Genomic DNA, 20422 nt, shown 5'->3' with positions numbered 1-20422 from the left:
ACCTATAATGTAGGAAAAAGTTCTTAATTTCGAACTATCACATTTTATGGACAATAGCAGGAATCGAAGGTCGTCCTTTGTGCTCAATCTTGAGTTTCCGGATGCATAATTTTCTCATCGTTATTATGTTCATGACAGAATCATTTTTCATAAAAAAATCATTATTGACACGTATTTTTCGTATGGGAACATGACCGATATGGAGTAAAGTGAAAGGGTTATAAAATTTCATTGGGTCTATAAGCGATTTGACTCATTTCAAATTCAAAAACTCGAGCCAGTAGGTTGTGATACATAATCTCTTATAAACCCGTGGATTCCCTTTACATACACGTGTCACTTGAACATTTAACGTGCGTTTAATTTCAGAGTTAAAAGTAACTTTGATTTTGATTTTGATTTTGATCGTAAAAAAGGACAAATGAGATGGTATTATAAATTTGATTTTGGGAAAAGTGTATTTTTGTTGTGTAGTGGGTAGAGTTAAAATCAAAATCATGTTTCTAAAATTAAACTCTCAATCCAAACGCAGCCTTAAACATCTGCCATTAACAACTTATCTCGAGCAAGACTCTCCTCTCCTTTGGATTCGGGCCTTAACTATCTCGAGATAGGCTTCATCTTCCACACTCGGAGTCGGACCTCCATTTCCGAATTCGGACTTCATTAGTCACGAGTTTCACAATCAGGCCTGGCGTGGTGTGAGTCTCTACACGGGCTCGCGATAGCCTGACCCGTTCTGATACCATATAAAATTTCATTGAGCATATAAGCGACTAGACCCATTTCAAATCTAAAAACTCGAACCAGTAAATTATGATATTCAATTTCTTATAAATCCTTAAATTTCTTTTTAATTGTTCCGATGGGACAACCTCTTTTAACTGGAGTAGTGAAAATGAAAGGAAAATGACCCTCATATGTCATGCATGCGAAAGTAGTCATTGAAATGAGGCATAGCACATGGACCCTCCATGGACAAGAGATGTTTGCCATTTATGTGCATCATTCAAATTCTCCACGAAAATCTCCTATGAAAGGAAAATATCCTGACTTTATCGGACCCCTGAGCAAAGGAGGAAAAGGTGTATGTGTTATATTTATTTATTTTTGGGTCAAAATAAAGGTTTATATATTATTATGGAGGAAGAAGAAAAAGGGAAATGCTCAAAATAGGGATTTTCCTTTTTTCTATTTCTCTTTCTTTTCCTTAAAAAATTATTTTTTTTATGTATCATAATATTCGAAAGCCCAATAAATTACGATTAATCTCGTTCGAATCGGTCAGCACACTAAATGATAAAATCGCTCAATTAAAGATTTTCTCTATTTATAATATTTGAATTCAATATTTTATTTAAGAAGAATAATCGCCGAATGAATTGAATCTATTTTTGTTAGTTAAAGAAATTATCTTTATATTGATCTGGTCAGTTCCACAGATTAATTAATTAAATTTCAAATGTAAGCTCGTGGTATTTATGTAGTGTTTAATAATAGCCGGCGGTGGCATGGGAGTCAACTATTAGATAGATAGATAGATATAAACCTGCCTAACAGGAAAAAGCAGTCTGCAGTGCCAGAGGTCCTGTCTCTTCTCCTCGTATATAAATTGATAATAATATATAATAATAATAATAATAAGAATAATAATCAAAGACTAGGGGATGACCTTTGCAATTAATAATTATAGGAAACAAACAAAAGAAAAATAAATTTTTAATAAAAAATAAATAAAACAGAAACCGTAAGTTAAAATATTGTAGAGAAAATTTTAAATGATATTATCTCACACTAATGTAACAATGAAGATTTAATAAGAATTATTTAATAAAAAATAATTATGATAATTATTCGAATAATTAACATAAATTTTTTTATTTTATACAATTTAAATGGTATTTTCTTACATCACGTGATCACCTAATAATTTTCCAAGACTGTGGATTGCTTTCCAGCAATTTTAGACCGTTAGAGAATATTATCCAATCCGCTTTTGTTAAGAATCACTTCTTCTGCCTATTAAAGTTGATCAATCGGTCTAAAGGTGGTGATGTTTCTTCAAATGATCAGATAAGACCGTAATGTTAGGGCTTGTTCTGATTTTGTATATAGTATGGTTTTGCATAATAAATTTTTAAATAGGATTTTAAACAGAGGAGAACCTATGATCGGATTTTTCATAAAGATAAATTCTATATATTTTTTCTTTTTTTATTCCCTCCTGCCAATTATTGTATAGACATCAGGTTTACGCGCGTGTGCATGCTCCGATTATATATCTATAGCTTGAGATTTGTTTTCCAGCTCTATAGGTTATAGAAAGGAAAGACTAATCAATTCCATTAATTAATTGATGTTTACACGCAAATCAATTGCAAAGTATCGTTTTTCAATGGAGTCAAGTACAAGGATGGACACATGACTTGGATCCAGATGGGACCTTGGGAACAAATAAAAATATAAGTCGTCTGAATTAAAAAGAATCAATAACAGTAATTTTATAAATAAAAAAAAAGAAAAATAATACGTAAATTTTATTAAAGCATCAAAATTTTAAGATGGGAGGAGGATTGTCTCCTCACCCTCAGCCAATTCCTGATCAAGTCGACCAGACATTTTTTTTTTAATTATTTAATTATATGAAAATTTATGATGCATAAAAAAAACATAATTTTTACTTTCTCAACTATCTTTATTTTAATTGCATTGAACAAAACTGCGGGAGACCCGGGAGCACATGTACATACACATGCCCGATCCCGCCAAAAAAGAAAGGATTAAGAAATTTTATAGAATTAAGTAGCATATTTAATTAATCTGACTTTAGAAAAATATCAGGGTTTTAGTCTTCCCACGGTCAAAAGCAGTTAAACAATATATATGACTTTGTAGTCCTTTATAATTATAATTACCTAACAAATTTGACAAAAGAATGTGCTATTACATAGTAGTTTGGTGGTGTTGGACTCCATATATATGATCGATAAGAGGGACTTGTATAGGCTTCAAACACCGGAAGTGAAACTATACGACTCAATATGTATATTCCAATATCAAGCTCTACGTCATCACATATATAGACATAAGGACTTAGCAGCATTAATTCCGATCGACAGGTGAAAAATGGAGTACCAGACAATTATGAATCTAGTTTGATGTCGTATAGTTTATAGATAAATTGATCAACCGCTTTGAGTCAATAGAATACCACTTGATAGAGCGCCCGGACCCAATTATAGCCAATTAGTCACCGAATAGGTATGTTCTTGATTGGTTGAGAAGTTGCATCATTGTGGTTGAGTTGAGTACCATCTAATATGTTCAAAAGCTTCACTATCGCACAAGGGGCGACCCGTCAAATAGTACGGGGGCTGATTAGGCGTCATAATTTTTTATTGTCCTTGTATCCACAACTTGTTAAAATTGAATATGATATTGGCAATTTGGTTAGCAAATAATCCCCCATATACTAAATAGAAGAAAAATATCTTGCGAAAAGACAAGGACAATAAAAAATTATGAGTCTATTTAATGTATGATTGTGCCTGGCCATGTTTGACTTAAAATTTTTTTTTTTAAACTCAACTCTACTTACCTTCAATTCAACAACATAATTATTACTTTTTCATTTTTATTTAATTTTTTAACCATTTAATTTAATTTTTAATATTCATTATTTTTTTTCACAATTCAACAACACACTCATTACTTAATCATTATTTTCTCTCAACTATTCATTATTTTTTCACACTTTTTCTCATAATTTAACAATACAATCATTATAAATCAATTAAAATCAAAACTCAACTCAAATACCAAATACAAAATGATGAGATTATTTATCAACGTGAGTTAATTCAAGTGATTTAATATGCTTATTTCCTTTGAATAAGCCTTCGGGTTTGAAAATTATGAATGGGGAAAATTCACGTCGGGAAAATTTTGCCCCCTAATAAATTGATTGGGCTCGAATTGAATTAATCACAGCTTAATTGAGCTTTCGAATATTAAAGTCAAAAATAAAGGGCGAGGGTTGTTTATTTTGCAATGAAAACAAGTTTGAAAAACAAACGATAATATCATATGGGCCTACCTCAGCCCACAGTCCGATGAAAGACTGCTTTTTGTCGATCAAAGCCAATGTCTTTGTTCACACTGCTAAGAATCAGAACATCAACTCTATATGGATTTTCTCTGCCGTCGCAAAACTTTGGATTTAGAAACAAATTAGAGAGAAGGCAATAACTACACCATCGGGTCCCGACCGTCAGCTACTTCAATAAGAAAGGCAATGTCGAAACAAGATATTATCACGTGATTTTTTCATGCAATCACGTGATGTAAAAGTAATTTACGAGAATTTCAAGTTGGGGTGAGCACCTTCACCATTGATACCTACGACCCAGCGGCTTGGGCCCAGCGCACAATGAGGCACTTGCGTTTATTGTTCGAACTGATTATAATCTAACTCAACTTGATTTTATGCAATGATTGCAAGTGTTGATAAAGATATTGATGTGTGAAGATATATATATATATATATATATAAGCGAATATGAAATTTATTATAAAAAAGTGATCATAGAAATTGTTAGAAAAAAAATATGTGTGAAAAATTATTATTAAACGGAAAAAAAGAGGAAACAGTAATGATTATATTGTTGAATTTACAAAAAAATATACTCGAGTTGGACAAAGTTGAATTATTATTTAAAAAACCAGACGCAGTCGCCAGTCCTTTCGCACATTACTTATAATTAACGTGAAAATGGAGAAGACTTTAGATAGTCCTGTTTATACGAATAGATTAATATCTTCTGTCACAAAAATTTTGTGATCTTCTACTACCATATTGCCACGCTTATTTATCCATTTACTGCAGTCCAATCGATATTTTTCATGTCACGTGACGAAATAAGATCACCGGAGAATTTCTCGTCAAACGACCGCCAGTTCAGGTCGTTTTGTTGGGAAACATTTTCAATTTCAGAAGCTACAAACGGCAGAAGTTTGTGGGGGCTTTTGTATAGGGCTAATGGGCCAACGAAAGGGAAATAGTGACGGTGTACTCCCTTCTAGGGGATGGATGGGCCTACTTAATTTGACAGCACTTGTTGAAGGAGTAAGTGATGCATTAGCACAAACCCCACTTGGGGGAATTGTTGCTCCATGTTAGCACTGAGCCTAGTATCCAGTTCCCCACTTGACCATAGAAATCATATAACAGGTCTCTTTCTTCATGAAATGAATAATCGCAGCCGTTAATCGTGACGCTCATGGACTTCTGTTGGTACTGGCAAGAAGTCATGACTACAATTAATTGCGACCGAGTTTCTATTCTCCAATATGCAAGGAAATATTTCTATAAGGGAAGGGAGGTGGCAATTTTCAAAAGAAGGAAAATATATATATGTTCGTCAAAGAGTTCTTTTCTGGGCCGGGCCTTGTGAGGTTAAACCCACAGCTTGCTCAGTCGTGATTTATATACTTATAACAACATGAATGGAACATAGGTTTGACATCTGCATGTAGTGCAGGTGACGCTCTAACAAAAAGAAAAAGAAAAAAAAGCCACACAACATGAGGAAGGGGTCTTAATGCATTGACGCAAGGTGACGACTCGTTACCAACAGGTCGAAACCCTTAACGACGCATGTACAAGCTGATAAGCTGATTACCCAAGCTCTTTTTCTTGTTAGTATAAAACACCATTTGGAACCAGTTACTCGAGAAAATGAGAATGCTACCCATTTTTATTCGAGCTCCCCCACTGATGAGCAGTTCTTGATAAAGTGGACCGTTTCCGGTCGATTCATGTGGACACGAAAACATGGCAATATGCTTTAGGGGCATGCATTTGTCCCCAAGCAAGATTCCAAGTGGTACAAAGTGCCCTTAATGACCTAATAATTGAGAGGGTTCAACACATGTGCTCGGACAGCTCAGACTCTTAAAGGAGTGGGATCACGTCAGTGTCCCCATAAAAAGAATGTTGGGCCTTTCAAGGTCCAAAGCCCCTTCTCCAACTGCGGGACACTTCATGAGCTTTTTCAAAAATCTATGGACACTCTTTCTCTTCCCCTAGGGCAGGGCAATGTGTCCCTCCAAGGGCATCAATCATCCCTAGGAAATGCGGGGTACCCCACACTTCAGCATATCTTAGCAGGGATGAGGGTGGTATGCTTCTGTACAGCATTCATCACCCAAAATGGAAATTATAATAAGAAATAATTAAAATCAATTGGCGATGGTCCTCCATGCTCCTCGTGGAGCCAGTGGCAGCCCTATAATATCATCGGATTCAGGCCCATCAGCCCCACCATTAAAGCATCGGATCGGACAAATGGCTCGCCAACTTAACACCCCGGTAATTCTATGAGTAGGGTCAAGTACATAATTAGCTGAATAGGGAACTGACTTAGGAGTTTGGATCAAGAGGACGCATTCTAAGGATGTAGGAATACCATGCAAGAGAGAAATAAGCTGACTTTTTCGTGAAATGTGACTGATAATATGCGCGTAGAAAGAAAGTAGAGGATCAATAATGATGTATAAGTACGTCTTTCTTGGTTATAGAAGTTTCACGAGAAATAAGTTTGTCGGTATTGAGGCTTGTGCAAATACTAAGGAAATGCTCAAGTACCGCTGCCTTAGAGCCAACGGCAAGGTGAGGGCAACCAACTTGCAGCTTATTTTATGGATTGATCTTTGCTTTGCCGCCAAGTGAAACGGGAACTCCAATCTTTCAATTCAACCCCAATGGTCCCTCTATTAGCAATTAGCTCCCCCAAAGTACGATAATTTCTTCACAATCAAAATCGCCCCAAAATTAAGTTTTAGTTCCATATCCACCAAAAAATGAGTTAATCACTCACCACATTTACATATTAAAGAGCATAACCTTATTATAATTGTAAGGAACCATTAGCGGGCTCTAATTACAAGGATTAATTGCTGTTTGTGAAAATCGCAACATTTGAACAGTGTTCCTAGCAGTGAATATAATGTTTTTCTTCTTTTGGTGATGATCGGGGTATGTTGAACTCGATGCCAGCTAATCCCTCCCGAACGAGTCAAATAACAAAACATAAGATTTATTCATAGCTATATATAATACGCGAGATGCTAAGGAATATATGTTTGGCAAGTCCTAAGAGATCCAAGACAGAAGTGCACCTGATTTTGTTTATAAGTCCGATTAACATGCCACATGTGTTTGTCGATTCCTTCGAAAAGCCATGGAACAAAATTAAAGGAGCCATTTTATAACGGACATAGGGAAATAATGACCATATAATATGCCTTCTAACATCAGTGGATGCTAAATTAACCTTTTTCTCCTATCTTTTTTCTGTCAATTATTAACTTCTTATTCCCTTCTAAAGGCCACTTTCTCCTCTATACCCTTCTTCTCAAACTTTTGTACTAAGACTTAATGGCCTTGCTTTCGAAAAGATTACTTTCATATTCAGCGAAAAGAAAAGAAAAGATTAGTGTCATATTCGTTCTCAAGGCAAGCCGAATCTCATGCTTATTTAATATAGATTGATGACATCTCATAATCTCAATATATATATATATATATAAATATATATGTATATATGTATTATGATTAAATTTAATAAAACAGTTGTCGGAGGAAATAAGACTGATGAGAATTTTTTTATTAATTAATTATATTTATAAATGAGACTCATGGTCCTAATAGAGATTAAAAGAAAAGAATTAAACCTCGCGCATGATATATTACTAATGGAAAGTGGAACTCAATATATATATATATATATATTTTTTCCATTGAGTTACAATGGATGCCCGTTGACATAATATAATTAAAAATAAATTTTAGTAACTAATAAAAATGCATACATAATCTCACTAGATATCGAACTCGATATTTCTTAGTTATCAGGTGTGTGTGTACGCCACCTATACCCCCTTCTCTTCTGATGTGTATCATGGTATTTGACAGTCCAATAGATTTCGAGTAATCCATTTCAAGTTAGGTCGGCTCACTAATGATGAAACTCTCACAATTAAAATTTTTTTTTATCCATAAAACTTAAATTTAAAACTTTTACTTAAAAAAAATATGTGTGAAATCGATTGAACCAACCACCTATTCATTCTATTGATTACAAGTACTTGTGAAATCGGTGAGAGAATTTATGGCCCTAAGTAATGGTCATCATTTCAATACGGTAATAATTATAGACATCTGCATTTGTACGGTTGGGACCAGTCCGTCATTACATATTATGTTACCGAGAAAGAACAAAAAAGAAAGAAGGGGACAGAGTGAGGGAGAGAAATAAATTAATTTGGCCAACCTGTAAACATTGATTTGAAGGAGTCCTAGACTAGATGGATACTTGTTCAATCACAGTCACCTTGCTCATTCCACATTATAAAGTCAATAGACTGAATTTATGACGTAGGACTCGAAGGCTATCCTCGGAGTAAAAAAGTAATTAGCATCTTAAATGAGTAAAAATTTATTCAGAAAAAGAAGAAAAAAAATTCTACAATTTCTTTATCGTCTTTTGAACTCTTTGAACTAGGAGTGATCGGTTCCGAGTACCCTATATTTTTCATAATACCCGGACCCTACCCTGTAAGGGACAGGTTCCAAGATTTTGAAACCGGACCCTACTCTGTTGAATCATGGAACCGAAACCTATCCGGAACCTATATTATACCACAGATTCCGGATATTCTGTTAAAACCTGTAAATTTTTTTCTCTCGCTAAATAAAATCGAAAATATCACATACATAATCAGTAATCATACCAAATATAATATCAATAAAATTTAGATTAATCAACAACAATGAAATAATAATATGTCTCATCAATCCATCGACAAAATTGAACATCCATAATACGATCTCACACAACAAAGTGTCTCTGTTCTGATTCATTAGAGAAGATAGTAACTTTGCTCTTTGCTCTCTTTTTTTTCAATAAAAAACCGGTTTCGGGTATCCTGTAGGCAGGAACCGGAACCGGAACCGGAACCGATTTTTACAAGTTCCTAATTTTAATACCCGGAACCTACCCTATTTTCAATACGAGCTACCCGGACCCTACCTGTTAGGGTAGGTTCCAACCGATTCCGGGTATACCCGATACCCGTGCACACCCCTACTTTGAATAGTTTACACTTACACTGGTCTTCACCCAAATGCTAATTCATCCCCAAACTGATAAGAAGGATCAAGAGAAACCGTTTCGAAGAGGAAGCGAGAAACTTTCCCTAGAACGAATATGAAAAAATTATTAAAGATATCCAATACCCTCAAACTCATTAGGACCATTGTTGAAATCTGTATATTCTTTACAAAAAAAGAAGTGCAATACTACAATCGTGTTAGATGAAGGATGTGAAAGCCAAACAGAGTGATAGATGCTCGAATGTTTATCCAAAGGAATACACAGTAGGGATCGCGAATTTGTTATTGTAAGAAGGGACATGAAGATGAGGTTATGAGAATGGCATGTGACCTACCACCTCTTTTTATTTTTATTTTCCCCTCCCGGTTATGCTAATGGCTTGTGACCTACGACCTCATTAGTAGAGAAGCCTGAGGGGGGCATGAGTGAAATGAAATGAATATAATTTTGCCAAAGCACATCTACCTAGTCGATCGTTAAATTCAAGGAATTTTCCAAATTAATTAAATGAAATTACATAATAATTAATAATTAAGAAAAGAGATTAAAAAAAAAAACATGGAAATTCGAAACCGATGAGGTGCGGTCCCTTCTGCTCCTTTACCATGTGACGTTCTGCCTACAATACAATACGACCCCCCACTCTCTCTCTTTTTCTCTGACATTTACTCTGTCTCCCTTCACTTCGCTCCCTGAGAATGCAAATATTTAATCCAAAATTGCAGTTTTACCCTTTTATAATTAAATTCTCCTCCTGATGTGATGGGAGCAGACAAAACCAGCAACAAATCCAAGAGCAAGAAATGATCTTTGAGTCTTCGCAAAATATTTCTGCTTGGTTTGGTTCTTTATCCCTAAACGAGAAGGAGCCAACCAATTAACTACACCAATACACCACAGACATTATTCCCCATCATCAATCCCTTCATCTCTACTTCTTCTTCTTCTTCTTCTTCTTCTTCCACATCTTCCCAAAATATTACCCGAAAGCTCCTTCTCATCGAACCTCGAAAGCCCTCTCCCACCACCTTCTTCCTACTCCCACGCTCCATTGATTAAATCGCAGTTATGAAATGGAGCAGATACAGCAGACGCAGCAGCAGCAGCTTAGGAGACCCGCGGCAGGGGCTAGGAGGGGCTTCTATGTCAGGATGAAGCTCCTGCATCATCATCCCAAGCAGCACCAGAGACACCACCAAGACAAGAACCTCTGCTTCAGGAATTACAAATGGCTCCTCTGGGTCTCCCTCTCCCTCTACTTCCTTAGCTCTTACCTCATCAGCCACAGCCCCCACGGTCATCGAGGCCACCGGCTCGTCTCGAGCGCCGGATCCTCCCACGCCTCCCGAGCTCTCATTGAGTCCATCAACTCCACCTCTGCCAGCAAAGATGGTAGCTTTCCAAATCCATTTGCCTACCCACATTAGTTAAAGTTTCGAAGTTTGGAGGAAACTTTGAACTTTGATTGATTGAATTGGTTGTGTTTGGAACATTTGCAGGGCTGTTGGCCGATTTGAAGGTGTTCGTCTACGAGCTGCCCCCGAGGTACAATTCCGATTGGCTCTCGAACGAGCGGTGCAGCACCCACCTGTTCGGGGCCGAGGTGGCCATCCACCGGGCCCTGCTCAGCAGCGACGTGAGGACGTTCGACCCCTACGAGGCCGACTTCTTCTTCGTGCCTGTCTACGTCTCCTGCAACTTCAGCACTGTCAATGGCTTCCCTGCGATCGGCCACGCAAGGTCGCTCATTTCCTCCGCAATCGACCTCATCTCATCGGAGTACCCTTTCTGGAACCGCAGCCAGGGCTCCGACCACGTCTTCGTCGCCTCTCACGATTACGGCGCTTGTTTCCACGCCATGGAGGACAGAGCCATTGCGGATGGGATACCGGAGTTTTTTAAGAACTCGGTCGTGTTGCAGACATTCGGAGTTAATTACAAGCACCCATGTCAGGAGGTGGAGAATGTGGTCATCCCGCCGTACATTCCGCCGGAGGGCGTCCGGCGGACCCTCGGGAAGGCTCCGATGGACGGCCCTAGAGACATCTGGGTGTTCTTCCGCGGGAAGATGGAGGTCCATCCCAAGAACATCAGCGGCCGTTTCTACAGCAAGTAATTAATCAACTCCCTAATCATTGGATTTTGGAAAATTAATAATCGACTTAATCAGGCAAGATGGTGTACATTTGAGACCGATTAATCCCATTTGAACATCGGGTTGACCTTGATCAGGAGGTGCTTTTAGTATGCTTCGGTGTTCGTTTAATTTACGGTCAATCTCGTCTTGTTCTTTACAGGGCAGTGCGATCGTTGATATGGCATAAGTTCAATGGGGACAGGAGATTCTACCTCAAGAGGCACCGGTTCGCCGGCTACCAGTTGGAAATTTTACGGTCAGTATTCTGCCTCTGTCCGCTTGGGTGGGCACCGTGGAGCCCGCGGCTGGTCGAGTCCGTGGCGCTGGGCTGCGTCCCGGTGATCATCGCCGACGGCATCCAGCTGCCCTTCCCGGAAGCCGTGCCGTGGCCGGAGATATCCCTTACGGTGGCGGAGAGGGACGCGGGGAAGCTCGACGCCATACTCGAGCACGTGACCGCGACCAACCTCACGGTCATACAGAGGAACCTGTGGGACCCGGACGTCAGGCGGGCCCTGCTCTTCAACGATCGGGTCCAGTACGGTGACGCCACGTGGCAGGTGCTGGATGCGCTCTCCCGGAAGCTCGACAGGTCGCCGAGAACGGCTAAGGTTCCCAGCCAATGGGCGAGTGACACGTAAGGGAGGGGGATTGAGCGTGCCAGCTCAGATGGTCGGGGGGGTATTGGCCTTTTCCTAACGTGGATGCGCTTGCATGGAAGGATAATGCCGGACAGCTGGATTTATTTTATATAACGTGGACCGCTCTCACATGCCACTTCTTTTGGTTTGGAAAATCATTGGCCCTTGTTCTTCTAACAAGGTCGGTTCAGCACGGTGGAACGGGAAGACAATGCAATCGAGACGAAGTCGTCGAGTGTCAAAATTGATCTGAAACTAGACATCTTACAATGTATGCGCTCTAGATGATATGTCCGGAGTGTCCGATAATTGTTGGATTAGGTTTCTGGCATTGATGGGGTCGGGATAAGGGAGAGGTGGCGGAGACGACGGGAAGCATATGATGGTATGTTAATGTCCCGAGTGAAAGATGGGGAATTTTTTGGGGTCCGTAAAAGAATGAATTTTCTGCATTGTACAGAAGGGGATTCATGGTTCATTTATTATTGTATGTAACATGTAATGTCAGAGGAAATTCGATTTTTGAAGCAAATGTGGAGGTATGGCTCCAATTCCATCTCCCAATGTACAGAATGTGACCCTAATGAATAAATCTAACCTCTCCTCTCCTTTACTTTATTTTTTTTATTTTTTATTTTTCGTTGGCTTGGTGAATATTATTAAATTTACTGACAAATATGGACGACTTTAGGAAACAGAAGTGGAATTCCTTTAATATCAAGGGTGGTCTTTGGCTTGGCTTGGGCAGTGACAATTAGGGCATGGCATATGCTCTTGTTTAGATCGGGAAAATACTATCTCGGGGAAATACCTAAGTTCTCGGATTTTGGCTCCGGTTATTGGTAGTACGTATGTGCATTAAAATATTATAGCCAATATAATGTGCATTCACGTACCAGAAAAAAAAAATGATGTGCATTCATTATGCACAGCTTGTGGGTTGTGACATCCGGTGCATCTCATGAGTCTGGTTTTCAGGCGAATGAGAAAATGATAGGGAAAAAATTTGCTGATGAAAAATGAAATCGATTTTTTGATTTAAAATCGAGGACAAGTAGCTTATCCTTTTAATACAGAAATTGTACTTTCGTTCTATTGAAAAGACCCCCTTGGGTTGGTCTCCCTTTTCCTTTTTGTTGTTTAATAACATGCCCTTTACATATTTGGACCTATATTTCAAGAAATTAATCAAATAACTACCCTTAGCACTTTCTTTCACAACCATCTCATGCTAAAGACGCGTTTGTTACAAGACAATCTATCCACGTTACCAGTAATCTTCGTTTAAATTGTCTGGGCTCACTACATTGACATATTTGATTGCACCATATTACCGGTAATGTGAATTGTCATATCCCCACTAATATGGCAATGAAGATTCCCACTGAGGAAGATGTCTATGTGCATTACCACCTTAGTGGCAATCTCTAATTTTTTAATGTCCAAAATTACCTCTTTCAGCATTATTATCTTCCTCTTCCACGCCCCCTACCTACCATCGTCATCACTGTTACTACCCCTAGGCCCGTTGCCAGCCACCGTCACTGTCGCTAGCCCGACCACCAGCAGTGCAGCCAGCGCTGCGGCCATTAGTCTCACTTTCATTCTTGATCGGAGAACCCTAAAAGCAATATTCAGAACGAAGCATGAGAGCTTCAATTGAAGCCTCTAAGCTTCCGATCGAATCCTCTAAGCTTCCAATCAAAGCAGCAAGGCTTCGATCAAAGCCTCTGTGCTTTGAATCGAAGAAGGAATTCTTCAGTTGGGCAGCTCTTCTTCGATTCGAAGCACTCGAGATTTTAATCTAAGCTGTGCTACTTTGAGTAGGAGTCTCTGCATTGAATAATAAAAAAAAAGAAATAGAAAAGGAAGGTGCAAGTAATGGTGGAGAGTAGTAGAAAATCTGGAGATATGTCGTTGTTGGCCATAGAGGAGCCAAATGCAGTGCAACTTAGGGATTTGATGAGAAAGACGAAATGAATGGAGGGTATTTTGAAAGTCTATTTTATTTGATGATTATTATAAAATGAAATACGGATAAGATAAGATGTGTCAGTAATGTTAATTGAAATACCAAATATGGCAATGTTGAATTACCAGTAATTTAATTGGTGACAATATATCTCGAAGCAATCTAGATTATCAGTAATATCAAATCCGACTTAATTGCATCGAACCAAACAGCCTGTTTATTCTAATAAAAAATAATCAATTTGAAGTTTCTCAATGGGAAAAGTTAGTTCAGGCCTATCAGGGTGTCCCTGAAAACAAAAGCTGCTCTTTTGCTTATGAAAAGTTTCATTTTTTTTTTTGTAGAAAAAGAGAGAGACAGAGAGAGAGGGATGGTGTCAGCGGACTGACAACACATAGTTGAATGACCCCAGAAGGTCTGACAATAGTTGGAAGAAGGGAAGGGTTGTCAGACAGCTTCAATTAAATACGGATATTTACCAAATGAATTGATTCAAATAAGTAATAACTCGACAATTATTTTTTTTAATTAAAAGTGTCGATTTCAAGTCTTGTAAGTAACAATAAAAAAAAACGATTAAAATAATTTCACTCTGTTATTGGTCAATTTGATTTGAACCTGAATTATTCATGGTTCACAAGATTTCAGGATATCAAATGAATAATCGTCAACCTCTCTTAAGTCTTGGCCAATGTAGTGGACAACAGGATGCGTCCGCCGTTAGAGTTACTGTGGTCATGCCCTCACACTCTCCATCGACAATTGCCCGTTGTTGAGTATTCCCAAGCCCCCATCTTCTTTAGATTTTCTTAATACTTACATTTACTTAAATCAAACTCGGTCGGGCTATTATGACGGTGTGTTATTGGGACGCGGCATCCCACACGTTAAATGTGTGTAGGTCTCATGTGCATTACACATCCGACCACGGAAAGACCGTGTATCCCGACACACGGTCATATTAAAATCTCCCTTACTCAAATCTTATATTTTGATGCAACTGTTATCGTCACTATCTAGTACTGCGATTTCTAGTATCTCTTCACATATTTTCTCTACTAAGGATTCATCTAAATTGTACTCCATCTTATCCACGTTGGGTGAGCTTTAATTTTTAGTGGACTAACTCCGCTCGAATTAAAATAGTTGGAACTCATTGTGTTTCATGGTATTATGATGCATATCAAAAAAATTATACTCAAGAAAAATTTAAAAGTGCCATCAAAATTGTACCTCTAGTTTAATAACCCTTCGATAACATCCTCTTTCTCGATTTCTCTCTCATTTCAATGATCTAATAATGATTGTTAAGTAGGATGGCACGATACCTTGATGGCAACATCGAAGCTCCTAGAAGACCCTTGGACCGATGAGATATATATATCAATGCTTCATATGATCTCTTCGAAGCAGCAAAAAATGGTAGGCTTGGGCTTGGACTCGTATACAAAATTCAGTTTTTCGGCCATATTACAAGATTCAGTTGGCTTCCAATTGAATCGAAGAAATGTGTCTATAAATATATAATTGCAATTTGACATATAGATGGTCCATTTTGGCATGGGCCGAGAACTCATCTCCTCCTGCAGTCCACCACGGCTGCCAGCCAGCACCGGAGGCCCATTAATACGGGCTCCATATAAAAGCCCATGGATCCGGCCGACGGTCGGATTGATTGCTTGATCGGTTGGCCGTCCTAGTCGAAAAATGTAACAAGCGCCCTCCTACACACAATATGCCGAAGCACCATGCGTACATGCTTGTCACTAGTCAGATGCGGGACTTGAGAGGATCTTGCTCTAGGAATGGCTCTGGAAGTATCCAATATCGTTGTTGTGCGATTCATTCAAAGCATATATGCAACGTATAACAGCTCTAGGTAGTGCAAGACAGTCGGAACTCGCCCCCGACTCAATGTTTATGGTGCTTCTTTGTCAGGTTACACCAGGTTACAGGAACCGACCTAAGGGAAGCCTCGCATTTTATATAATTTCGCGCACAGATAATCATCCGATGAGCCCCTGCCCTCCCATATATATATATATATATATATAAATATTGTCCCATATATTTGTTTTCATGTACGTGGAAGATCATTTACTCGTAGTTTTACTAATTCTAGCTTTGTCATGCTCATTGGGTGTAACATATTGCTTCTTTCTTTTCTTGGCGGAGAAAAAGGACTTTTGGTCTTTCGTGTGGGGAAAAAAGGAACTTGATTTTAATTACTGAAAAAAAGGAACTTGATTTAAAAGATATCGAATCTAAATGTGTAATTGCACTCGTCTTTTTTGTTACTAGGATATTTTGTGTGTTTGGTTTTAGAGTTAAGTATAGTTGAATTTTGATTTTAATTGGGTTGTAATGATTGTGTTGTTGAATTATGAGAAAAAATGTAAAAAAATAATGAATAATCGAGAGAATTTAGTATTAAAAATTGAATTGAATGATTAAAAAAATTAAAGAAAAAGAAAAAAGTAATAATTGTATTGTTAATTTTTGTTGTATAGTGAGTAGAGTTAAAGTTAGACTTAAAATTTTAAAAACCGATCCTAAAACCAAACGGACATCATGTCCATTTATTTATATATATATATATATTCGTATTTCTTACTAAATTTATAAATCTTTTCGTTATCGAAAATGACAAAAATGTCTATTGTAAGATTCTCTCAAAGATACCAAATATGAATGTGTAATGGCACTCGTCTTTCTTGTTGTTAGGACATTTCGTTTCCATTTATTTATATTTTTTTTCATATTTCTTACTAAAATTACAAGTTTTTTCGTAATCGAAAACGACAAAAAATTCTGTTGTAAGATGCTCTCTCGTCTATGCGATTGGTGGGGGTGAGGGATCATGACAAGAACGTTACATCACATAATAATGCACTAATTTCTTATCACCATTTCACTATTGGCTTATCGTCCTTTTATATATTTATGTGCATGCTTTTTTGGGTGAAAATTTATGCGTATGCTTTCGATGATTGAGAAAACTACCTTTTAGATCATCCAATATCAATCTGCCATGCAACATCCCCCGGTCGACGTACCTTCCTTTCCCCTTTCATAATAACGACGGCCACTGTTGATATATATCAAACATGTCGGAGCCCTTTGGTCATCAACAGCTTGAGACCCCTGCCTTATTTATAATAAATAACAATATATATATATATATGTGTGTGTACTTCTTTTGGTCTCGAAGGATCATCCATGTGTGTACATATAACATATATGACCAAATGATTGCACATTTATTGGCGCCATAAAACAAGAAAAAAAAGACATGCATAACGTACATACGTAACACAAATGGGCGAGATTTGGCTGTCTTCTATATTGATATACCTACAATATGTATACAAATATAGGTACAAGTGACTAAAGAACTTGAATCCAAAAATCAATGCAAACGCGGTGCCTTTAAGGATCCAAAGTTAGATGCCAGGTAGAAGAAAAATCATTACTCGGTCCGATTGTCTTGACCTCTCTTTTTTACATATGAATGATGTCCAAGTGTATATATATATTTTTATGATGAAGTGACTTTCACACACCAAAATATATATATATATATATATATGTATATGTAAATATGTATGATGTAATTTTCAACCAAATCCAATGATTTTCTTTTTCCGGTTAACAAAAGTAAGTCCGATTATTTTGCATAAGGGTATGAGAAGATTTTCCAATTAAAAAGGCGAGGTCTATATGTCTAATATAAGAAAATATTAAATTTAATATAAAAGGGTATAAATAGTTTTATTATAAGAATTTGACCTGAAACCTCTAGTTAACCATGCAAGGATGTGTGTCACTACACTACATCCTTTTTCCCACGGTGTTACAAGATATTGAAGCATACTTTATAGACTTATTAATCAAATTCCTATACATAAAATAGATTTGTGAAAAAAAAAGATGTAGTGCATGAACGCTTGTTAACTAAGAGATTTCATGTTCGATATTGGTTATAGGGTTACCCATACCTCTTTATTAGTTATTAAGATTTTTATTTTATTGTACAAGGTCATGAACTTTGTAAAAAAAAAAGGAATTGTGACATTTTTTTGTTTACAAATGAGACCCATTAACTTACTAAAGGAGAGAGGAAGGAGAAATAAGCGATCACGACAATCCCACTCGCGAGGATTAGATTGGACTTTCTTAATATCTAATGGTGGTACTTTTATGTAATAGGATTAGATAAAGCTCAATGCAGACAAGAATGAAAAGTAAAAACAAAAATCAATTTTAATTAAATACAAATGCTCGATTATGATCTTAAGTTTAGCTGCAGTGAATTATATGGAGTGCAAATTCATGGGATCTCAATCTCATGTATTAGAGCTCGGTTGCACTTTTCAATTAGACAAAAAAGAGCGTGTAATATAAGGACACGAGAGTTCCTAATTGTGAGAATCGAATTTAGGACTTCTCAATTTTAAATCAAGAAGGAGTATAAATGGATATAACATTGCCCCAAACCTCTCGTTTTTTCTTTTCGGTGGGGGCAAATAACAGTATGATCCTCTGAATTGGCTCACGGGTGGGGGGGCACATTTGACAATCTGACATCAAATAAAGACAATAAAAGATTCACAAGTAACCTTTATGTCTGTTTCCTCTTTTCCCTTCTTATCTATAAATATATATATTCTTCGATTCTCTTCACTTCCCGTGAGGGGACTTCATCGTTCTGGAAAAGAGCATTTGCTTCATTCTACTACATGGCAAAGGGACTTTGGACGCATTCAACTAGCAAATTTTTGCACTTTCTCGTCACAAAGACCCCTATCCACCATACCTTAAAAATAATAATTAAGTAGTGATTAAATGTAAGAAAATATTAGAGAGATCAAATTAAATTTAAAGATGCGGGTCCAGCGCTGTTGTTTTCTGGTCCCATGTGCGGGTCTGACACTCGAATGACCTCTCTAACATTCGGGAATCTGTGTATGGTCTCTACTCGGATCCTGGCAATAGTCATAGACCAGGTAGCTGCTCTGTACCCATTCCATGGCTGCATTTTGCTGTGCGGTCAATCCACCCGATCTTTGTGGAGCCACAGAAGGCGCTTTGCATGAAGAGTCATCCGGACTGCACCCTTTTAGCTTGAAGTTCTTGTATCTGCCGATGAAAGGTTGGTACTGGTAATCGGCTTTGTATTTTCCATTTTCTGTGGCCCAATCCGACGCGTCCCATATTGATCCGTAGACCCACATTGGCCTTGAGGGGAACGTCTTGTTGCTCTTTCTCGGGTACCTCCGAATTGGCACATCATCTACCAAGAATCTGTTATTAAGAAAATTAATGCCTAGATTAACGTCAATGTCAAGGATTAAATACAAACTGGGTCGTCAGATTATTGGATCGATTTTATGTTTCTAAGTCAGGGGGAGAGAGCAACTGACACGATCTCATCCGGGGCCCAGAGAATGGCATAGTTGTGAAAGTCCTGGGTCGGGTCGAACCAGAGGTGGAATTTCATCTCCCGTCCGATGATAGTTCCATCACCACTTCCCCTAATGTACACATTCGTCTGCACAGTGTAAGGCTTATCCGGGGTCGTTCCTAGGAATTCTATGTCGACCTCGTCATGGTTCCCCGGGTAATCCTCATTGTTCGAGAGCTGCAGAGTGGAAAGATTATTACAGCCATCAATTAGATTTTGCATAATTAGCTTATTAAAATTTTGCTGGTTTACATAATGATACTATTATCTAGAATAAAAGAAGAAACTGCCAATGAAAGGATATGTTTATATATAGTACGTATCATAAATGTGTTCCACATTTTACATAATGAGTCGCAAGCTCGTTGTAGTTACGTTAATTAGGGTTTTCAATATACTTGATATGATAATGAAACTGAGTAACGGATGACAAGTCAGGGCCTGCTTAATTATTTAGATGTTCTTTTCCAATACGACCCGGAGAAGCTCGGTACGATACGAGTCGCCACCGATTGTAGGAGCTAGTAGAAAGAAAGCAAGATGTCAGTCAGTACATAGAAGTTTGTGTTCACTCCAGCAGTATAGCCACGTTGAAGTTTCATGGTGGTGCTGAAGTATCCAGACCGATAAGGTTTCAAGGACTTGAACCCGCTGCCTGCTTGATTTTAAAAGGCAAAGCTAACGATTAGCGGAATTTGAGGCACTAACAAACAATGATCACCATTCATAAAACCTACTTGGCAAGTACACATTATGTTAAGCAGGACCTGAGGTTCTATCAAGCCAGATGGTCAAGGAGCCCTGGTCAACGGTCTGGTGCTGCGGTCCCCACCGGTTCTTGAACCCTTCGTTGAATCCTATGGCATGGAACTTGGAGCTGGGGTAGTACCCTGGAGAAGGAGGACCCTGTGCCGCTACGCATGGGAACAGAATGACAACAACTAGAAGAAGAAATGATGATTTGAGGAGAGGAAGATAGGAATGGAGAGACATTCTCTTCATATTATGATAATAACTAGGATTGCAGAGAGC

The 20422-nt window shown here is 37.9% G+C and overlaps 2 protein-coding genes across 2 annotated transcripts; one reads left to right on the top strand and one right to left on the bottom strand.

Moving 5' to 3' along the window:
• The first annotated feature begins 9962 nt into the window (after positions 1–9962).
• On the top strand, positions 9963–12572 carry LOC116201400 (probable glucuronoxylan glucuronosyltransferase IRX7). The gene is made up of 3 exons (XM_031532626.1): positions 9963–10568; positions 10676–11288; positions 11474–12572. Exons 1-3 carry the CDS (start codon positions 10250–10252, stop codon positions 11952–11954), a joined length of 1413 nt encoding a protein of 470 aa, XP_031388486.1. The 5' UTR covers positions 9963–10249; the 3' UTR covers positions 11955–12572.
• A 5940-nt stretch (positions 12573–18512) lies between these two features.
• Positions 18513–20422, bottom strand: LOC116198948 (xyloglucan endotransglucosylase/hydrolase protein 31-like). Its single transcript, XM_031529225.1, has 4 exons — positions 20158–20422; positions 19945–20045; positions 19350–19567; positions 18513–19230 (listed from the first exon to the last, which is right to left on the bottom strand). The coding sequence occupies exons 1-4, from the start codon at positions 20390–20392 to the stop codon at positions 18873–18875; spliced, it is 912 nt and encodes a 303-aa protein (XP_031385085.1). The 5' UTR covers positions 20393–20422; the 3' UTR covers positions 18513–18872.

The sequence above is a fragment of the Punica granatum genome, chromosome 3 (genome assembly GCF_007655135.1).
Source record: "Punica granatum isolate Tunisia-2019 chromosome 3, ASM765513v2, whole genome shotgun sequence".
Lineage (NCBI taxonomy): Eukaryota > Viridiplantae > Streptophyta > Magnoliopsida > Myrtales > Lythraceae > Punica > Punica granatum.
The sequence above is the reverse complement of the archived record's forward strand: the minus strand, read 5'-3'. Positions and strand labels throughout refer to the sequence as shown.